This window comes from Talpa occidentalis, unplaced genomic scaffold, assembly GCF_014898055.3.
Source record: "Talpa occidentalis isolate TD23 unplaced genomic scaffold, MPIMG_talOcc4v2.1 talOcc4.12, whole genome shotgun sequence".
NCBI classification, from domain to species: Eukaryota; Metazoa; Chordata; class Mammalia; order Eulipotyphla; family Talpidae; genus Talpa; species Talpa occidentalis.
Window position 1 is genome coordinate 95,666,192 of NW_023601212.1, and position 13,972 is coordinate 95,680,163.

At 51.5% G+C, this 13,972-nt stretch overlaps 1 protein-coding gene across 1 annotated transcript in view; it reads right to left on the reverse strand.

Annotated features, from left to right (window-relative positions):
• Nucleotides 1-895: 895 nt before the first annotated feature.
• Nucleotides 896-13,972, reverse strand: part of SHISA9 (shisa family member 9) — a 239,807-nt gene continuing 226,730 nt past the window's right edge. Inside the window, exon 5 of the mRNA XM_037504568.1 lies at nt 896-1,560. Coding sequence (XP_037360465.1) covers nt 1,181-1,560 — 380 coding nt within the window. The 3' untranslated portion in view covers nt 896-1,180. The remainder of the gene's footprint in view (nt 1,561-13,972) is intronic.

Below are 13,972 nucleotides of genomic sequence, written 5' to 3' on the forward strand. Positions count from 1 at the left end.
TCACACTGGGAAACAAGACTGTCATTGAAGAGTAATACATTGAAGGCACCACCCACGCTTATGACATTGTCAGTCCAAAGCAGTTGGAGTCGGGCAGCAGCGGCGGCAGCAACGGGCTGAAGGGGAGGGGAGCCGGGAGAGCTTCTTCATAGAGGACTTGGTTCTGTGTCTCTTTTTTTGATCTCGGAGGCAAGAGGGAATCACCCAAATTCCAAGGTTCTGGGTCCCTTCTCCTCCTGTCCACTTTCCAAGAGTGAATTGTTAAAATTGTCCCGGATCGCGGTCAATGATTTCCTGTCTCGACGGTTTGGGACAAAAACGAAGTTGCTGTTCTTGTCTGTTTTGTGGTGGGCTTGTGATTTCTTTTGCTTTTTTAAAAAATTAGGCAATACTCTCTGGACCCGCCCCCCACCACAAGAGCCTGTTCTCCCCCTGCCACCCCATTTCCATGGCCGTGGCCTTTAAGGGCATTCTCACAAACATTCCTTTTTCACCCCATTCTGGCGGTGGGTTCAGGGTCTATTTCTTTTTTCTGAGAGTCTGCAGGTGTGTTTTTTGCTTCCAACATGGGAGATATGAAAAGGCCTATAAATAGAATAGTTTAGGGTCCAGTGATGTCTTAGGTGCTTGGCAAAATGTTGTGTCCACCTCACCTCCTCTTGGGATTAAAAAGTGCTTGTAACAGCACAGATTCCCTCTCCACACCTCCTCTCAAGGGCACCCCTCTCTGTCCACCCTCCTCCTCTGTCCCCCAACCCCCCTCACCCAGAAACAGCACATGGCAAGTGGTCTATGTGCTCCGCTGGACAGTTGCTCTTCATGGTGCTGCTTGTCTTCTTCTCGTCATGCATGTCAGTTTCAAGTTAGGAGGAAAAGAAAATTTCAGCCCTACCACTTGGGCAGGTGAGTCAGCCCCCGTGGGCCGGAAGTGGAAAGCGTGTGCCTCAGTTTCCCTTTGCTGTATTGCTGAACGTTCATGCTTCGGTTCGGCTGCCCACCGCCACGTGTCAGGCGTGACCCAGGAAAAGCGTGATTCCACGTCACCCGTAGGTGATGGTGGGGTCAGTGCATGTGGAGGGTGGCCGGGCTGGGGTGGGGAGAGGACAGGGAAGGTGCGGGCCGGGGAATTTTTTGCCTCTCAGTTGAGTGTGGTCTCCAGGATGCTCCCTGCGGCGAGAGCTCAGACAGTCACCTCTGTTTTGCTGTTGGTGATGAAGTATGGCTGTGGGGGCGGGTAGTGCTGGGGGCGAGTTCCCAGGGGGTCGCTGGAGCCCGACTCGGCCGTGCCCAGCTTGCCCTTGTTGCCGTAGGCCTGCCGCCGCAGAGACTGCTCGTTGGGGTCCCAGCCCTTGAAGTTGGCGGTGGCGTTGTAGGCCAGCGGGTGCGGGGGCATCTTGCCGGCGCGGGACTTCTGTCCGTTCTGCTTGGCCGGCCCGTGCTCGGGGCTGAAGGGCCGCGGCTCGTCCTCCACGCGCACGGGGTGCAAGGGCAGGTTGCCCTTGGCGGCCAGCTCGGCCAGGTGCCGGCGCTTGGAGTAGAAGTCGTCGTTGACCTTGTCGGCTGTGGCGGCGGGGAGAGGCGGAGGGGAGAGCAGAGAGAGAAAGAGATGAGAGAGTTAGGGACGGGGAGTCCACCCCAGGCGGCGTCTCAGCCACCCAGCAGCCCACACGGACACGCCACACACGCCACCCGGGACGGACAGAAGGGCGGCCTGCCCCTTGCACAGGACCCAGAGGCCGGGGGCTTTGCTGCCAGGTGAGTCAGCCCCTGTGGGCCAGAGGGGGGAAAGCGTGTACCTCAGTTTCCCCTTTGGTGTATTGCTGAATGGTCACACTGTGGCTGGGTGGCCCATCGCCGCGCGTCAGGCATGACCCAGGAAAAGGGTGAATCCGAGTCACCCGCAGGTTATGGTGACTCAGTTTGTCCACTCTAGATTCCCCCAAATGCCCCCAAGCCACACCCTGAACTCCGCCATCCTGGCTTTCCATAAAACCCAAGTGTTGTTTCTTCACCATTAAACCGACGCCTTCTCGTTAGAGACAACAGTGACCTATTGACAAATGTCCCCCATCGAGTCCCCAGCAGCACTCAAGACCAGGGGGTCACACTTAGTGCATTTACTCCTGAGGTCTCAAAATAAATAGGGTCTCACTGGGGTGGGGGGGCGGAGGGGAGAGGGTGGTTCTTCGTGCCTTTGTTTGCTTTGGTTTTTCTTTTTAGAGATTAAGCAGACCCGCGTTCATATCCTACCTCTGCTACCCCCCAACGGAGTCACCGACTCAATCACTTAACTTTTATGATCACCAGCTTCTGCATAAGGAAAGTAGTTACAATAAAAAAAAAAATATATATCCCGCAGGGTTGTGGGGGGGTGAAATGTTATGATGAGTGTGAAGTGCTTACACATTCGTGGCCGCCACTATCATCGTTACTATTATAATAACAGTTTTATTTATCATGTTATGTTCGATCAAGCATTTCTCTGTGTGCTTATAAATGACTAATAGCATTTTAATGCCGACATAGCATTTCAGTGAGTGGAGCTATGAAAATTAATCAATCTTTCTATTGAGCAACATTCAAGATGTGCCAATATTTTTGCTCCTATAAATAAGGCTAAGACGAGAACCTTCTGGGGTAGCGCTTTCTCTGTGTTGAGAATTTAGAAGACTTCTAAAATATTGCCTGAGTCTCTACATCAGGGGTGGTAAATCTGCTCATGGCCTCATTTTGTAAATAAAATGCTACAGGAATTCAGTCATGCCCATTCACTGATGGATTGGCCGGGGCTACATTTGCCCAGCGATGGCAGAGTTGAGCACTGTGCCAGAGACTGCTGGGCCCACAAAGCCTAAAATGTTTGCTGTCCAGCCTTGAAATGAATTACCTGAAGTGGAGTTACTTTGCAAGAGGTGTAAACATGAGCAAGCTCCTTGACAGACTTTGCTAACGAGGCTGCAAGAGCTGGGTCGGGGTCACTCCGTTTTACCACACGCTGCAGCTTTGATTGACTCCTTCCTTTCCTTTCCTCCTGCTTTCCCTATTTCTCTCCTTCCTTCCATCCTGCCTTCTCTATTTATTTCATAATTTTAATAGACCGCCTATTTTTCTCTTACAATTATTCTAATACCCTCTCCACTTTAAAAATTCATTTCTTAGCCATCAGTCTTTTAACTTACATCTCTCCAGAGACCAGAAATATCTGCTGCTCTCTCGTTCACACTTGCAACATCCCACACTGTTACAGGTGTGGGTTGATGTATATTCATGGAGAGCATCACGATTCCATGTTCCTTTTCTCAACTGATCCTTTTCACAACCCCAAGAGGTAGCAAAGATGGGAATTATAACCTCTGCTGGACAGATTAGGAAACTGTCAAACCCCAGCGCAGGAAATGATTTAACTAGGGTTACCCACAGCGGGTGGTTGAGCCGGGTAGACCCTCAGCCCACAGACATGGCTCAGTGCTTCTGAAGGCCACAGAGGGAAAACTGGTCTCAGGACAAGGTGGGGGGGTGGGGGGGTGCTTCTTCTCTTGCCCCTGTGTCTGTGGCAGACATTGATCACACCGCCCTTTCTCAGGGAGCCCAGTCTCTGCTCAGACACAGCACCCCAGGAAGCCACATGTTAACTTTCCAGGCTCAACACAGCTCAAGTTGGGATTATGTTCCTGTTCATGCAGATAGCTCTGACCAATGCAATCTTTGAAGACAAAGTCTCCCTCTCATTGAGTTCTAGAGCTGCCTGAAGATACAGGATGTCAGCACCACAGGGAACCTTGGAATCTGTCAAGGTGAAAAAAGCAAACATTCCTGAAATTCCACAGATGACTTAAGGTGGTGTGGGGTACACGAGACTTGGTATCAGAACCCCAAGTTCCTAGCCCTTTAGAGGAAAGTTCTAGGTTTCTACTGTGACAATGTTTCAACAGGATGCTCTCATCTCCCTCTTTGACTTCAAAATTCATGTACCCAGTAATCTCAGAATGGGTTCACAGAATCTCCCACTCATGGTGGCCAAGCCTGGAGCCATCAACATTCAGATCTAGAAACACCACGATCTTTCACTCAAGCCAGAAGCCTAGGGCAGCTGTTGGAGTCTCCCTCCTCTTTTCCAGCACCACAGTGAAACCACCACATCCTTCCAGCCACACCTGAGTAATGCTTCTCGGTCCTAGTGCATGTCTCCTCCTTCAGCCAGCAGACTGAACACTGCTCTCCTTCAGCCACCAGACTGGCCTCCATACTTAAGTTCCACCTCTTCCAGTCCATTCTCCACACTGAAGTCAAAGGCAGGTTTCTAAACTGCAAAACTCACCATGTCACCTGTCTAGCAAAAGCCTTCAAACAATTTGTTCTGTCACTTAGTCATTCATCAAACAGGCACAGACCATGGGCTAGGCTCTGGAAATAGAAGAATCAGAAACTAGTCCCTACCCTCATGGGGTGAACCTTCTTCCAGGGAGAGACAGAGAGTGACCGAAGAATCCCATATCCCCACAATTCCATCAAAGTATAAAGAAGTAAGTTCTGTGAAGAGCTATCACCAGTCTTAGGAGCATTTACGAGATCCCTGAGCCCCTCTGAGACAGACCTCAGGAAAGTCACCTCACACTTTCCATCGCTATAGGCAAGTCCTGGAGATAGGGCTGGTTTGGTTTCAAATCACCACAATGAAGCAAATGTTGCCATTAAATGTGTCACATGAATTTCTGTGAATTTCCTTGGTGCCTAACGGGGCCAATGTGACTACTCCAGATTTATTGTGACGCTAAATTATTTGACAGAGGCAGCTCTCCTGCTGCCTGTGACTATGCAGGTGTCTCTCTTTCTCTTTTTTCCCTCCTTTTCCTAATAAACCTGTCCTCAAAGAAATTATTTGAGATCTATAAGCTACATAGCATACTTCTGGAATAATGCGTCAACATATATATTTTTGCCTATGTCCTGGCTTGTGGAAGAAGATTTGGATTCAAGCCAAGAGACACTTACTGAGCTCTCGCTCTGCGCCAGGCAGCCAACTTAGCACAGAGGCAGCATCCCTCCACCCACTGCCCCTCTCCTCTGCCCTCTTCATATCCCTCCACCTGCCGTGTGAGTTGAACACCTACTCTGCCCTGTGAACAGAATTCCAAGGGGGCTTGGTCTGTTCAGGTCGGGGGGCTGGTGAGGCAAGGAGTCCTTGAGTTGCAATCTGAAGACAAAGAGTAACAGAAACAGCCCCCCAGGTGAGGGGATGTGTGATGTATCACAGGAATAGCCATAGCACTTTGCAGTTCCTTCTATCAAGAGGTAAAGTCTACACTCTGGAGGAAGCCGGCACCATGTTGTGAGCACACTGGACACTTGATCCCTGCAGAGAGAGGCCATTGGGGAGAAACTGAGGCCAGTGTGATTCAGCAGTCACTTGAGTGAGCCCACCTGGAACCTGACCCTCCAGGTCTAGGTAGGACCACAACCTGGCCGACAGATTTATTGCAACCTACTAAATTACTCAGCCAACCAGCCAGCCTAGCCGTTTCCACATCCCTGACCATAGAAAAGATCTGCTTATGGTTCTGATCTGCTAGGGTTGGGGGTTTAATTTAAACACTGCTCTTGATAACTAATAACAATGGAAAAGAGAAAATCGCAAAAGAATCAATAGGTGGAGTCTACTTCCCCGCCCTTGAATCTGGTCTAGTCCTGTGACTGGCTTTGTTTGACCTGCAGACTTGCAGCAGTGACCTGGGTGAGTCCTGAGCCTGGACTTTTAGAAGTTCTGATGCTTTTGCTCTCAGGCTCTTCGAACCCTGCCTCAGGAGGCCACTTGCCCATGTTCCTCATGCCTGACAGCCTCCTGATACCCCGATACCCAGTGGACCCATCCCAGACCACACAGCCAGCGGGGGTCTGCCAGCTGACCTAGGGCTGAACAAACCTGTCAAGAACAACTAATCCAGCCTCCCTGAAGTGCTGCCCCGGGGGCCCTGAATCATGAACCCAATAAGTAATCACTATGTTGGTTAAGTGACTAAGCTTTGGGGTGCAGGTCATTTGCAAAAGCCCTGTAGTGGGAGAAGCAGGGGAGCTTTGAGTCAATGAAAGGATATCTGAGCAGCAGAGCGAAGCACTGAGGGGATCGCCTGTGGGTAAGAGGGGAGCCTTCACACCTACGACTTGTCCACTGCCCCTCTCGCGAGGCCCCCAGGTGTCTCCTAGTGAGGAGCCCACACCTGTGTGTTGCCCGGGGCATGAAACTGTCTTTCAACGTGTGAGTTTCAAGATTATTTCAAGAACAAGGCTGCGGTCACTGGCTAGGTGTGCGAACTGTCCCCCTAAGCGAGAAATGCAGTTTGCTTCAAGCTCTCGTTTCGGTGTTTCTGGTTCCCCATGATTTGGACCCGGAGGAGGCCTCACCTGGCTGCTCCTGGCTTTGTGCGACACGGTCCCTACCTGCGTACATGAAAAAGTTCCTTGGGAAGGAAATAACAGATTCGCCGAACAGCCTAGTAAGCCCCATTAATAAATGCATTAACCTCATCAGCCCTGGTACCTCGTGGGCAGATGGCTGACAAGCCAACCAGGAAACAGATGTGTGAGCTCTTCAATAGCGCCTTCCTCTCCTGTTTGATTTTTCTTCATTTAAAAAGAGGAAGAAAAGAATGAAAAAGGTGCTTTCCTTCCAGGGAGCTTAATTGCCTTGAAGGAAGCAAGGCTGTAAAATTAAACTGTACCTTCCTCCATCTGTCTCCTTCTTAATTAGCAGCAGACGCCGTACAGGTGCCGGGTGGGCGGGAGCCTCCCTCCCGAGGCAATGGAGACAGGTAATAACCAGCTCGCCAAACAAGCCACACACCTGAGGGTCTCGGCAGGAGGCCTCCCACCTACCTGCTTTCCTCCAGCCCAAAGATACCTTAGGGCGGGGTTCCTACAGCTCTTCTCACTTGGGGATCTTCTCGGGTCTCAGGTGGTGGAAGGAGCAATATCCCACCCTAAGCTTTCCTCATTCCGCCTCTGTAGAGGCAGGAATGGACCACTGGGCAGGTTTTCTGATCCAGCAGACCCGGTGAAGGAGGAGTCAGAGTCCTCAATGGTTTTGCAGGCTTTTATTGGGATTACCAGGTACACGGCAGGCAGGGGCGCTGGGGGGCCGGGAGGCTGGCAGGCCTCCCAGACCCCAGCAAATCCGCACTCTCTCTGGGCTCTCTGGTGTTCTCTGCTTCTGCTTCTTGGCTTCTCTTCGGCTTCTCCTGCTTCTTTCTCAGCTTCTGCTGGCATCCCCGTGACGCCGTCCTTAAAAGCCCAGTCTCAGCCCAGGTGAATCCCATCTATCTTTGCCCACACCCTATTCCAGGTGCCCGCCATCAGGCATGCATTCAGGACTGCAAGGGTCCATCATCTATCCTGATGGCGGGAGGGCAGAAAAGCCTGACATTTTCTTTACCCTACAGCCTCCCTCTCCATCTTTGCTCCAAGAACGTGCTGGAATGAGTGGTTCATCTTCCCACCATGCCTAAGACTAATGCCCACGTTCTTTGCATGACCTGACTTCTGGCTATTTCTATCTTCATCTTTTTCACAGTAATTAGAGACCCATCACAGAGGGGACTGGTTCGTTCACAGTGATGGAGGCCGGAAGCCTGAAGCTGAGGTGTCAGCTGGGCCGTGCTCCCTCTGCGGGTTCTGCGAAGGCCCCTTCCCGGCCTCTTCTAACTTTCGGGGCGTATGTGGGGTGTGGCGGGGGGGCAATCCTCTCATCCTGGGCCCGGAGCCGCATCTCCCAATCATGTCTCTGGCTGCAGGCGGCCGTCTCCTCCATGTGCCCGACCCTCCCTCTTCCTAAAAGAACTCGGTCTCAGGCTTAGAAACACCTTGAGCCAGTACAACCTCTCTGATACTTGATTCAGTCTGCAAAGGTCCTGTTTGCAAGCCTGGCCATATTCTGAGGCTCTAGCGCACAAGCATGTGTGGAGGACACCACGCAGCCCGGCACGCATGGAAACGCTTTCTGATCCAGAACACGCCAAGTTTATCACATCTCAGGGCCACGGGCCTCCTCTGTGTTTTCCCCTCTCTGTCAAAGCGCTCTTCTTATTGGCTGCCTGTCTGGATCCTCCTTTTTTTTTTTTGTAAGAATGTAGGGTAAGTGAAACAATATCAGGCTTTTCTGCCCTCCCACCATTAGGACGGATGACAGAACCCTGCGGTCCCGAATGCACGCCTGAGGGCGGCACCTGGAATAGGGTGTGGACCTAGGTAGATGGGATTCACCTGGGCTATGACTGGGCTTTTAAGGGCGGCGTCACGGAGACGCCAGCAGAAGCAGAACGAGCGAATGGAGAGAAGAACCACGAGAGCAGCAGAGAGCACCAGAGAAGGCCGGAGAGCCCGGACAGAGTGGAGAGGCCTGCCAGCCTCCCGGCCCCCCAGCACCCCTGCCTGCCGTGGGCCTGGTAAATCCCAATAAAAGCCTGCAAAAGCCACTGAGGGCTCCAGGACCCTCTCCTCCTTTACCCCGTCTGCTCGGGTCATAGAAAACCTGCTCCGTGTCCTCCTGCCCTTACGAAGATCAAGCAATTTTTATTTTATATATTTTTTACATCATGTTTCATTTTTGCACAATGTATGCACTTTCATCTTGGTTATAGTCCCCATATAATTCCACCCCCCTTCTTTTGACCCTAATTTCATCTCCTCTCCCTTCCCCCCCGCACCCCCGTAGTGTGTCTTGCTTGTTGATTTTGATTTTTTTCTTTATTATAATTAGTCTTTTTCCTGGTCCCTTATTTAGGTTTTCTAAATTCCTGCTATGGGTGAGACCATCCGGTATTTTTCTTCTTCTTTCTGGCTTATTTTGCAGAGCATGATCCCTTCCAGCTCTGTCCATGTTGCTGCAAATCCTTCTTTTCCTAAGTTCCTCAGATAGAAGGTCTTGTCCTCAGAGAAGAGCACTCCTGCTGAGCCAATCGGAAGCGCGCTCTCCTCTCCTGCTCGCTCTTGGTACCTCCCCATTTTCATGATCTTTGCTTGCACACCCTGAAATGAGCTTTCTCGGTTACTTCTGTGTTGTCTGTTTCCTACAGTATAAGCTCCAATGAGTTTAATGAAGCCCCAAGTTCCCTCCTAAAGCAAAATGTTTCTTTCTTTCTTCCTGGAGGTGGGGGAGCAGAAAGGGGTGATGTGGGACCCTCCCTGCTGGGTTCTGCTGCTCCCCGCATCCAGGCTGCCCACTGCATCCTAAAGACATGAGTCTCACGTCCCCCGGGGTGCACGCCATTATCTGCAGTGCTGGCCAGCCAGAGTCGACGGTGTCCCCCCTCAGAACTGCACTGACTTAAGGGCCACGTAGCTCTCATGGGACCGAGAGGAGACTGCGGTTTCTTCGGCAGGTCTTGCCACGTGTCTGGCACAGGCGCCAAGCTCCTTACCCATCTTTCCCAGTTGGTTGGCCCGTGACCCCACTCTGAGTCACTGAGGGAGCTACGGGCATGCACTTCACGCTCCATCGCACTGATTCCCTCCACAACAGGGCTGTGGGTTCGGACTTGGAGATGTTAGCCACCGTTTCTTTGCTTTGTGCTTCTCCTGCCCCCTCTCCACCACTCGAGGAGCAGCAATCACTTGTGATGACAACATAAAGCCAAGGTGTTGGCTTGGAATCCTACACTGAGCCCTTAAGAGTTTTGGAACCAGCAAGACTTCAGCAGCAAGATCTGAGGATGCTGAGCGAGAAAGAACTGATGAGGTTAAGAGCTCGCAGGATGCAGCGCCCTGGGTTTACAGCGTCTATAACAAAGCTCAGAAGAATGCACGCCTGATTTTTGTGATTGCAAAATCTTTACAACATGGTAGAAGGAGCCTGAACTCTGAGCGCAGAGTTTAAATCCCAGCTCTTCTACTTAAAAGATTGAGACCTTGAACAAGTTACCTATGTGCTCTAAACTTCACCAGAAAAATAAAAATAACTGCCAGCGTGGCAGGGGGCTGAGGGCAGTGACGTAAATTGTGTAAAGCACCTTGTATAATGTCCTTGTCTCGTAACAGCTATCCCATGGACAGTGGTTGCTGCTGTTCTCATTGTCAGAAAATAAAAGGCATATAAAACGAGGCCAATAAGATTGACTTTGCAGAGTGCAATGGGAAAATAAATGACTCATGATACACAAAAGCGCAAACCATTATGTGTGGTGCACAGTAGGACTCCTTGCTCGGACGCCCTGTCTGAGATGTGGTGGCAGCCTCCTACTCCCGATCTCTTCTATCTCTTTTCTTCTCAAGCACTTGGCCATCCAGCTCCAAACTGGGTTTCTCCAACTTTCTTGGAAGCTAACTCTGACGTAAGTATAACTGATCGAAGTATACAGCATATAGTATCAGCTAAGTATAACTCCAAAATTGAATGTTAGCAACTTCCAACTTCCACTTCGTCTCACTTGCCTAAAAGAAAATCTCTTGTTCTAGGTCCTCTCTTCTTCTCTCTTAGGCTGTGGCGGAGACCAACTATAGGGCATCCCTGGTGGTACAAGGGGTTAAGCTCAGCAGTATGAAGCAAGCCACAGGCACTGCAGCATGAGTTTGATCCCCAGCCAGGAAGCTACCCACATGGCACAGCAGACCTCTCCTGTCTCACCCGCTGCTCCCCTCAGCAGTGTATTTCAGTCAATCTGCCTGTTCTGCTCCCCACTCTGTCTCTGGTGAGTCCTCTCATCCCCTGCACCTCTGGCCTGTACCCCAGCTCTTGTATGCACAAATAAATCTTTAAAAAAAAAAAAAGAAACCAACTATAATGATGTAAATGATGGCGGGGGGTGGCATACAGAAATGGTGGGTGCCCAAGCGAAAATAGCTGAGGCACCTGGGCCTCAGGGTGGTGGCTTGAGTAGAGGTGCCCCACCAGCCTGAACCACTCACTAGACGTTCCAGGAGAGAGGAGAAATATGCTTCTTTCCTTTAAGCCCTGGATTTGTGGGGGCCTTTGGCTCAACAGGACAGGATTGATTGTCTACTTCCATGGCATATTTTCTGCATCTCTATTTTTTTCTCTGCACAAGTAGAATTAAAATGTAAAAGGGGAGAATCTGTGTTCTCTCTTCTCCCGAAAGACAAGATAGCGAGCCACTGAGTCCCGAGGCTGTCTCAGCAGGTGAAACAAGAAAGCAGAAAACAAAGCCTGACTTCCCCGGCGGGAGAGGGCCGGGAGGAGGCGGGGGAGACTGTCCTGAGGGCGGGTCAGTCTGGGCTCGCTGGTCTCTCACCCTTGCTGCAGAGATCCAAGTGGGGGAATCACACGTGAGCGGAGTCCTAAGAAAACTAGGGGCTCCTGCTCTTCCCGCAGCGCCCCCTGATCTATCCTGAAGCCACCGTGCTCTAAGAGAAGAGTTGGGAAGATGAATCCAAAAGCCTGGCCCTTTTTGTCTTCACCCCAGGCTCCCCGCAGGAGCTGTCGCCGCCTTTGTGGGTGAGGGCTCGGAGCGTGCCCGACGCTGTCCAGCTGAGCCCGGGGCCTCCTTCTGTGGCCGCGGGGAGCCCGCTCTGAGTGTCTGGCTGCCAACAGGCTTCTGAAACCTCAGGCCTTTTGTCTCTTCCCAGAGGCAGTCCTGCTGTGCAGTCGCCATTTTCTGAAAGGCTGTTGAACAAAGCGGGTCCTGCCCCTGCAGACCAGGGCAGGTGGAGCCCGCGTCCCATCTTCCGAGCCTCCCGCGCGGCTGTTCCCTCCACTGGACAGCGCAGGTCACACACTCGCCGTGGGTCTCGTCTCCCTGTCAGCCTTCCCGTGGGTGGGATGTTACACAACTGGAATTTTTTCACATGAAATAAATCAAGGTCCACTCTCCTTCGTCTTACTTACCTCTCCCCAGCGGCTGAACCAAGGACCACGTCAAAGGAGAAAATTCTAAGATGTGGGATCCCGTTAGACGAAAGCATGAGTGACCTCACTGCTCGGCCCTTTCACGTTCCACCTGCGTTTTATGGAGGAGGATCCTGTTTTCCGGTCGGGCCCCTGGCTTCTGAGTTCATGTAGGGGAGACACCTGCGCCCTGAAGTTTGGACGGCGCTCCTCGTGGCCCGTCGGGCCTGCACCTCTGTCATCTCAAGAGGGTGTCGCGCTGCTGCCCCCAGGACGCAGAACACCTGGAGCAGGGCCGCATCCCCCGAGTCATGCCAGCAAACTCCAGCCTGTACCCGCCGCCAGCCAGAAAACGCCCAGACCCGAGCCTGAACTCAGCAAGGACTGGAAGGACCCTCACAGCAGCACCATCACCAGCCAGACTCCTGATCGCAGTAAATGCTGAGCAAAATCAGTTTTATGTTATTTAGTTATTTATTTTATCCGGGGCACACTGGGGTGGGGGGGTGGAGTAGGATCTAAACAAGGGGGTGGGAATTGTATGGGGACTATAACCAAGACGAAAATGCATACATTGTGCAAAAATGAAACATGATGTAAAAAATATATGAAATTAAAAAAATTTTAAAAAATCAGTTTTAAACCATGAGATCGGAGCTTGCTTTTTAACCAGAAATGACTGTTACACGTGTCAGACATTGTTCCCCCCACTTCCATGAAGAGGACCCAGTTCTCAGGTAGGGATTCGCCTCCCTCCCATCCTGAATCCATGCGGTTTGGATGGCGCATCCCTCCATCCCCAGGGGGCACAACAGCCCAACTCGTTGCCCCCACCCAGGAGGATTTGACTGGGGATGGGCTGATGACCAGGCAGGCCAAGCAGCGCAAAGCTTGGGAACTTAAGAGACGGAGGGGGGCAATGATCACCCACCCAAACCTGCCACTTTACGGGAGCGCGTGGAAACCGTTCTCCCGACGACTGCCCGGTTGCTTTTCCTAACTCCCGAGGCCTCTTCAGAAATGACAACAGACACTCTTCAAATACTGTGCCCGCTTCACTGAAGAACTTATTGATGGGGGTATCTACAGTGTGCCCTGGGCACCAGTCAAGGTGCTGCTGGGGTGTGGAATGAACGGGCTCCAGCTGGCCTCGTCTCAGAGGGCCACACCTGCAGGCCGGGGTGATGCACATCGCAATCTGCCGTGATGGCATTTTCTGCACAGCCGAGCACCCTCCTCGGCTCCTTCATGCCCTATGGGTGCCCAAGGAGGCTCATCAAAACTCTAATGCTTGCTGTGTGCTTTTCAAAGGAGGCTGAACTCAGGAGCTGGTGGGATTGAATTTTTATTAAAAAAACACCCCCTCCCTCCCTCTCCTTCACCTGCTCTGTATCCTTCTGCTCACAGCAAACCAATAACCTGCATCAGAAAATTGCAAAAGCCTCAATTTTATGAAGTCATTTTTTTTTTTTTCCCACTGGCGGCCGGGGAACGAACTGGCGCTGCAGAGGCTGCCTCGCAGCCCAGTGCTCAACCGCTGTGCCACTAGGGGAGGCCCTGAAGTCATGTTTTAAGGCTGCTTTTCGGTGGCTTCTTCCCCAGGATGCCCGCACCCTGACTTTCCGGCAGAGCTAAAAGCCCAATCACACAGTTTTCTATGGCCTCCGCCTTGTGGAGCAGCTCTTAGGAGGACATTTATCGCTGGGTCACATCAACTTTCTGGGGAAAAAGAAGGAACTAGGATTTATTGAGTCCCTACTATGTACTGGAGACTGTTTTAGCCATTTCACACACATTATCTTATTGAAACCCTCTTAAAGATGACAAAGTGAAATCATCTTTTTGCATCTGACAAATGAACACGAAGGCCCAAAGATACTGAGTAAACCGCCTGCTACGTTCCCCTCCGCAGCAGGTACAGGGCAGGAAGACAGATCTGGGCCTGTCTACCCAGTGTGCTTTCCTCCAGCTGAAGCCCCAGCTCAAACCCCTAATGAAGAAAACTGTTTCATTTCAGCAAGAAGCAAAAATACCCACATTTGGAGGCGTGCTGGCCTGTGGAAATTGGTGTCCCAGGACAAATTGAGTTTGCATCTGCTTCTTGGGAAAGGGTAGAACCAAACTTTCATTTACATAAGAATT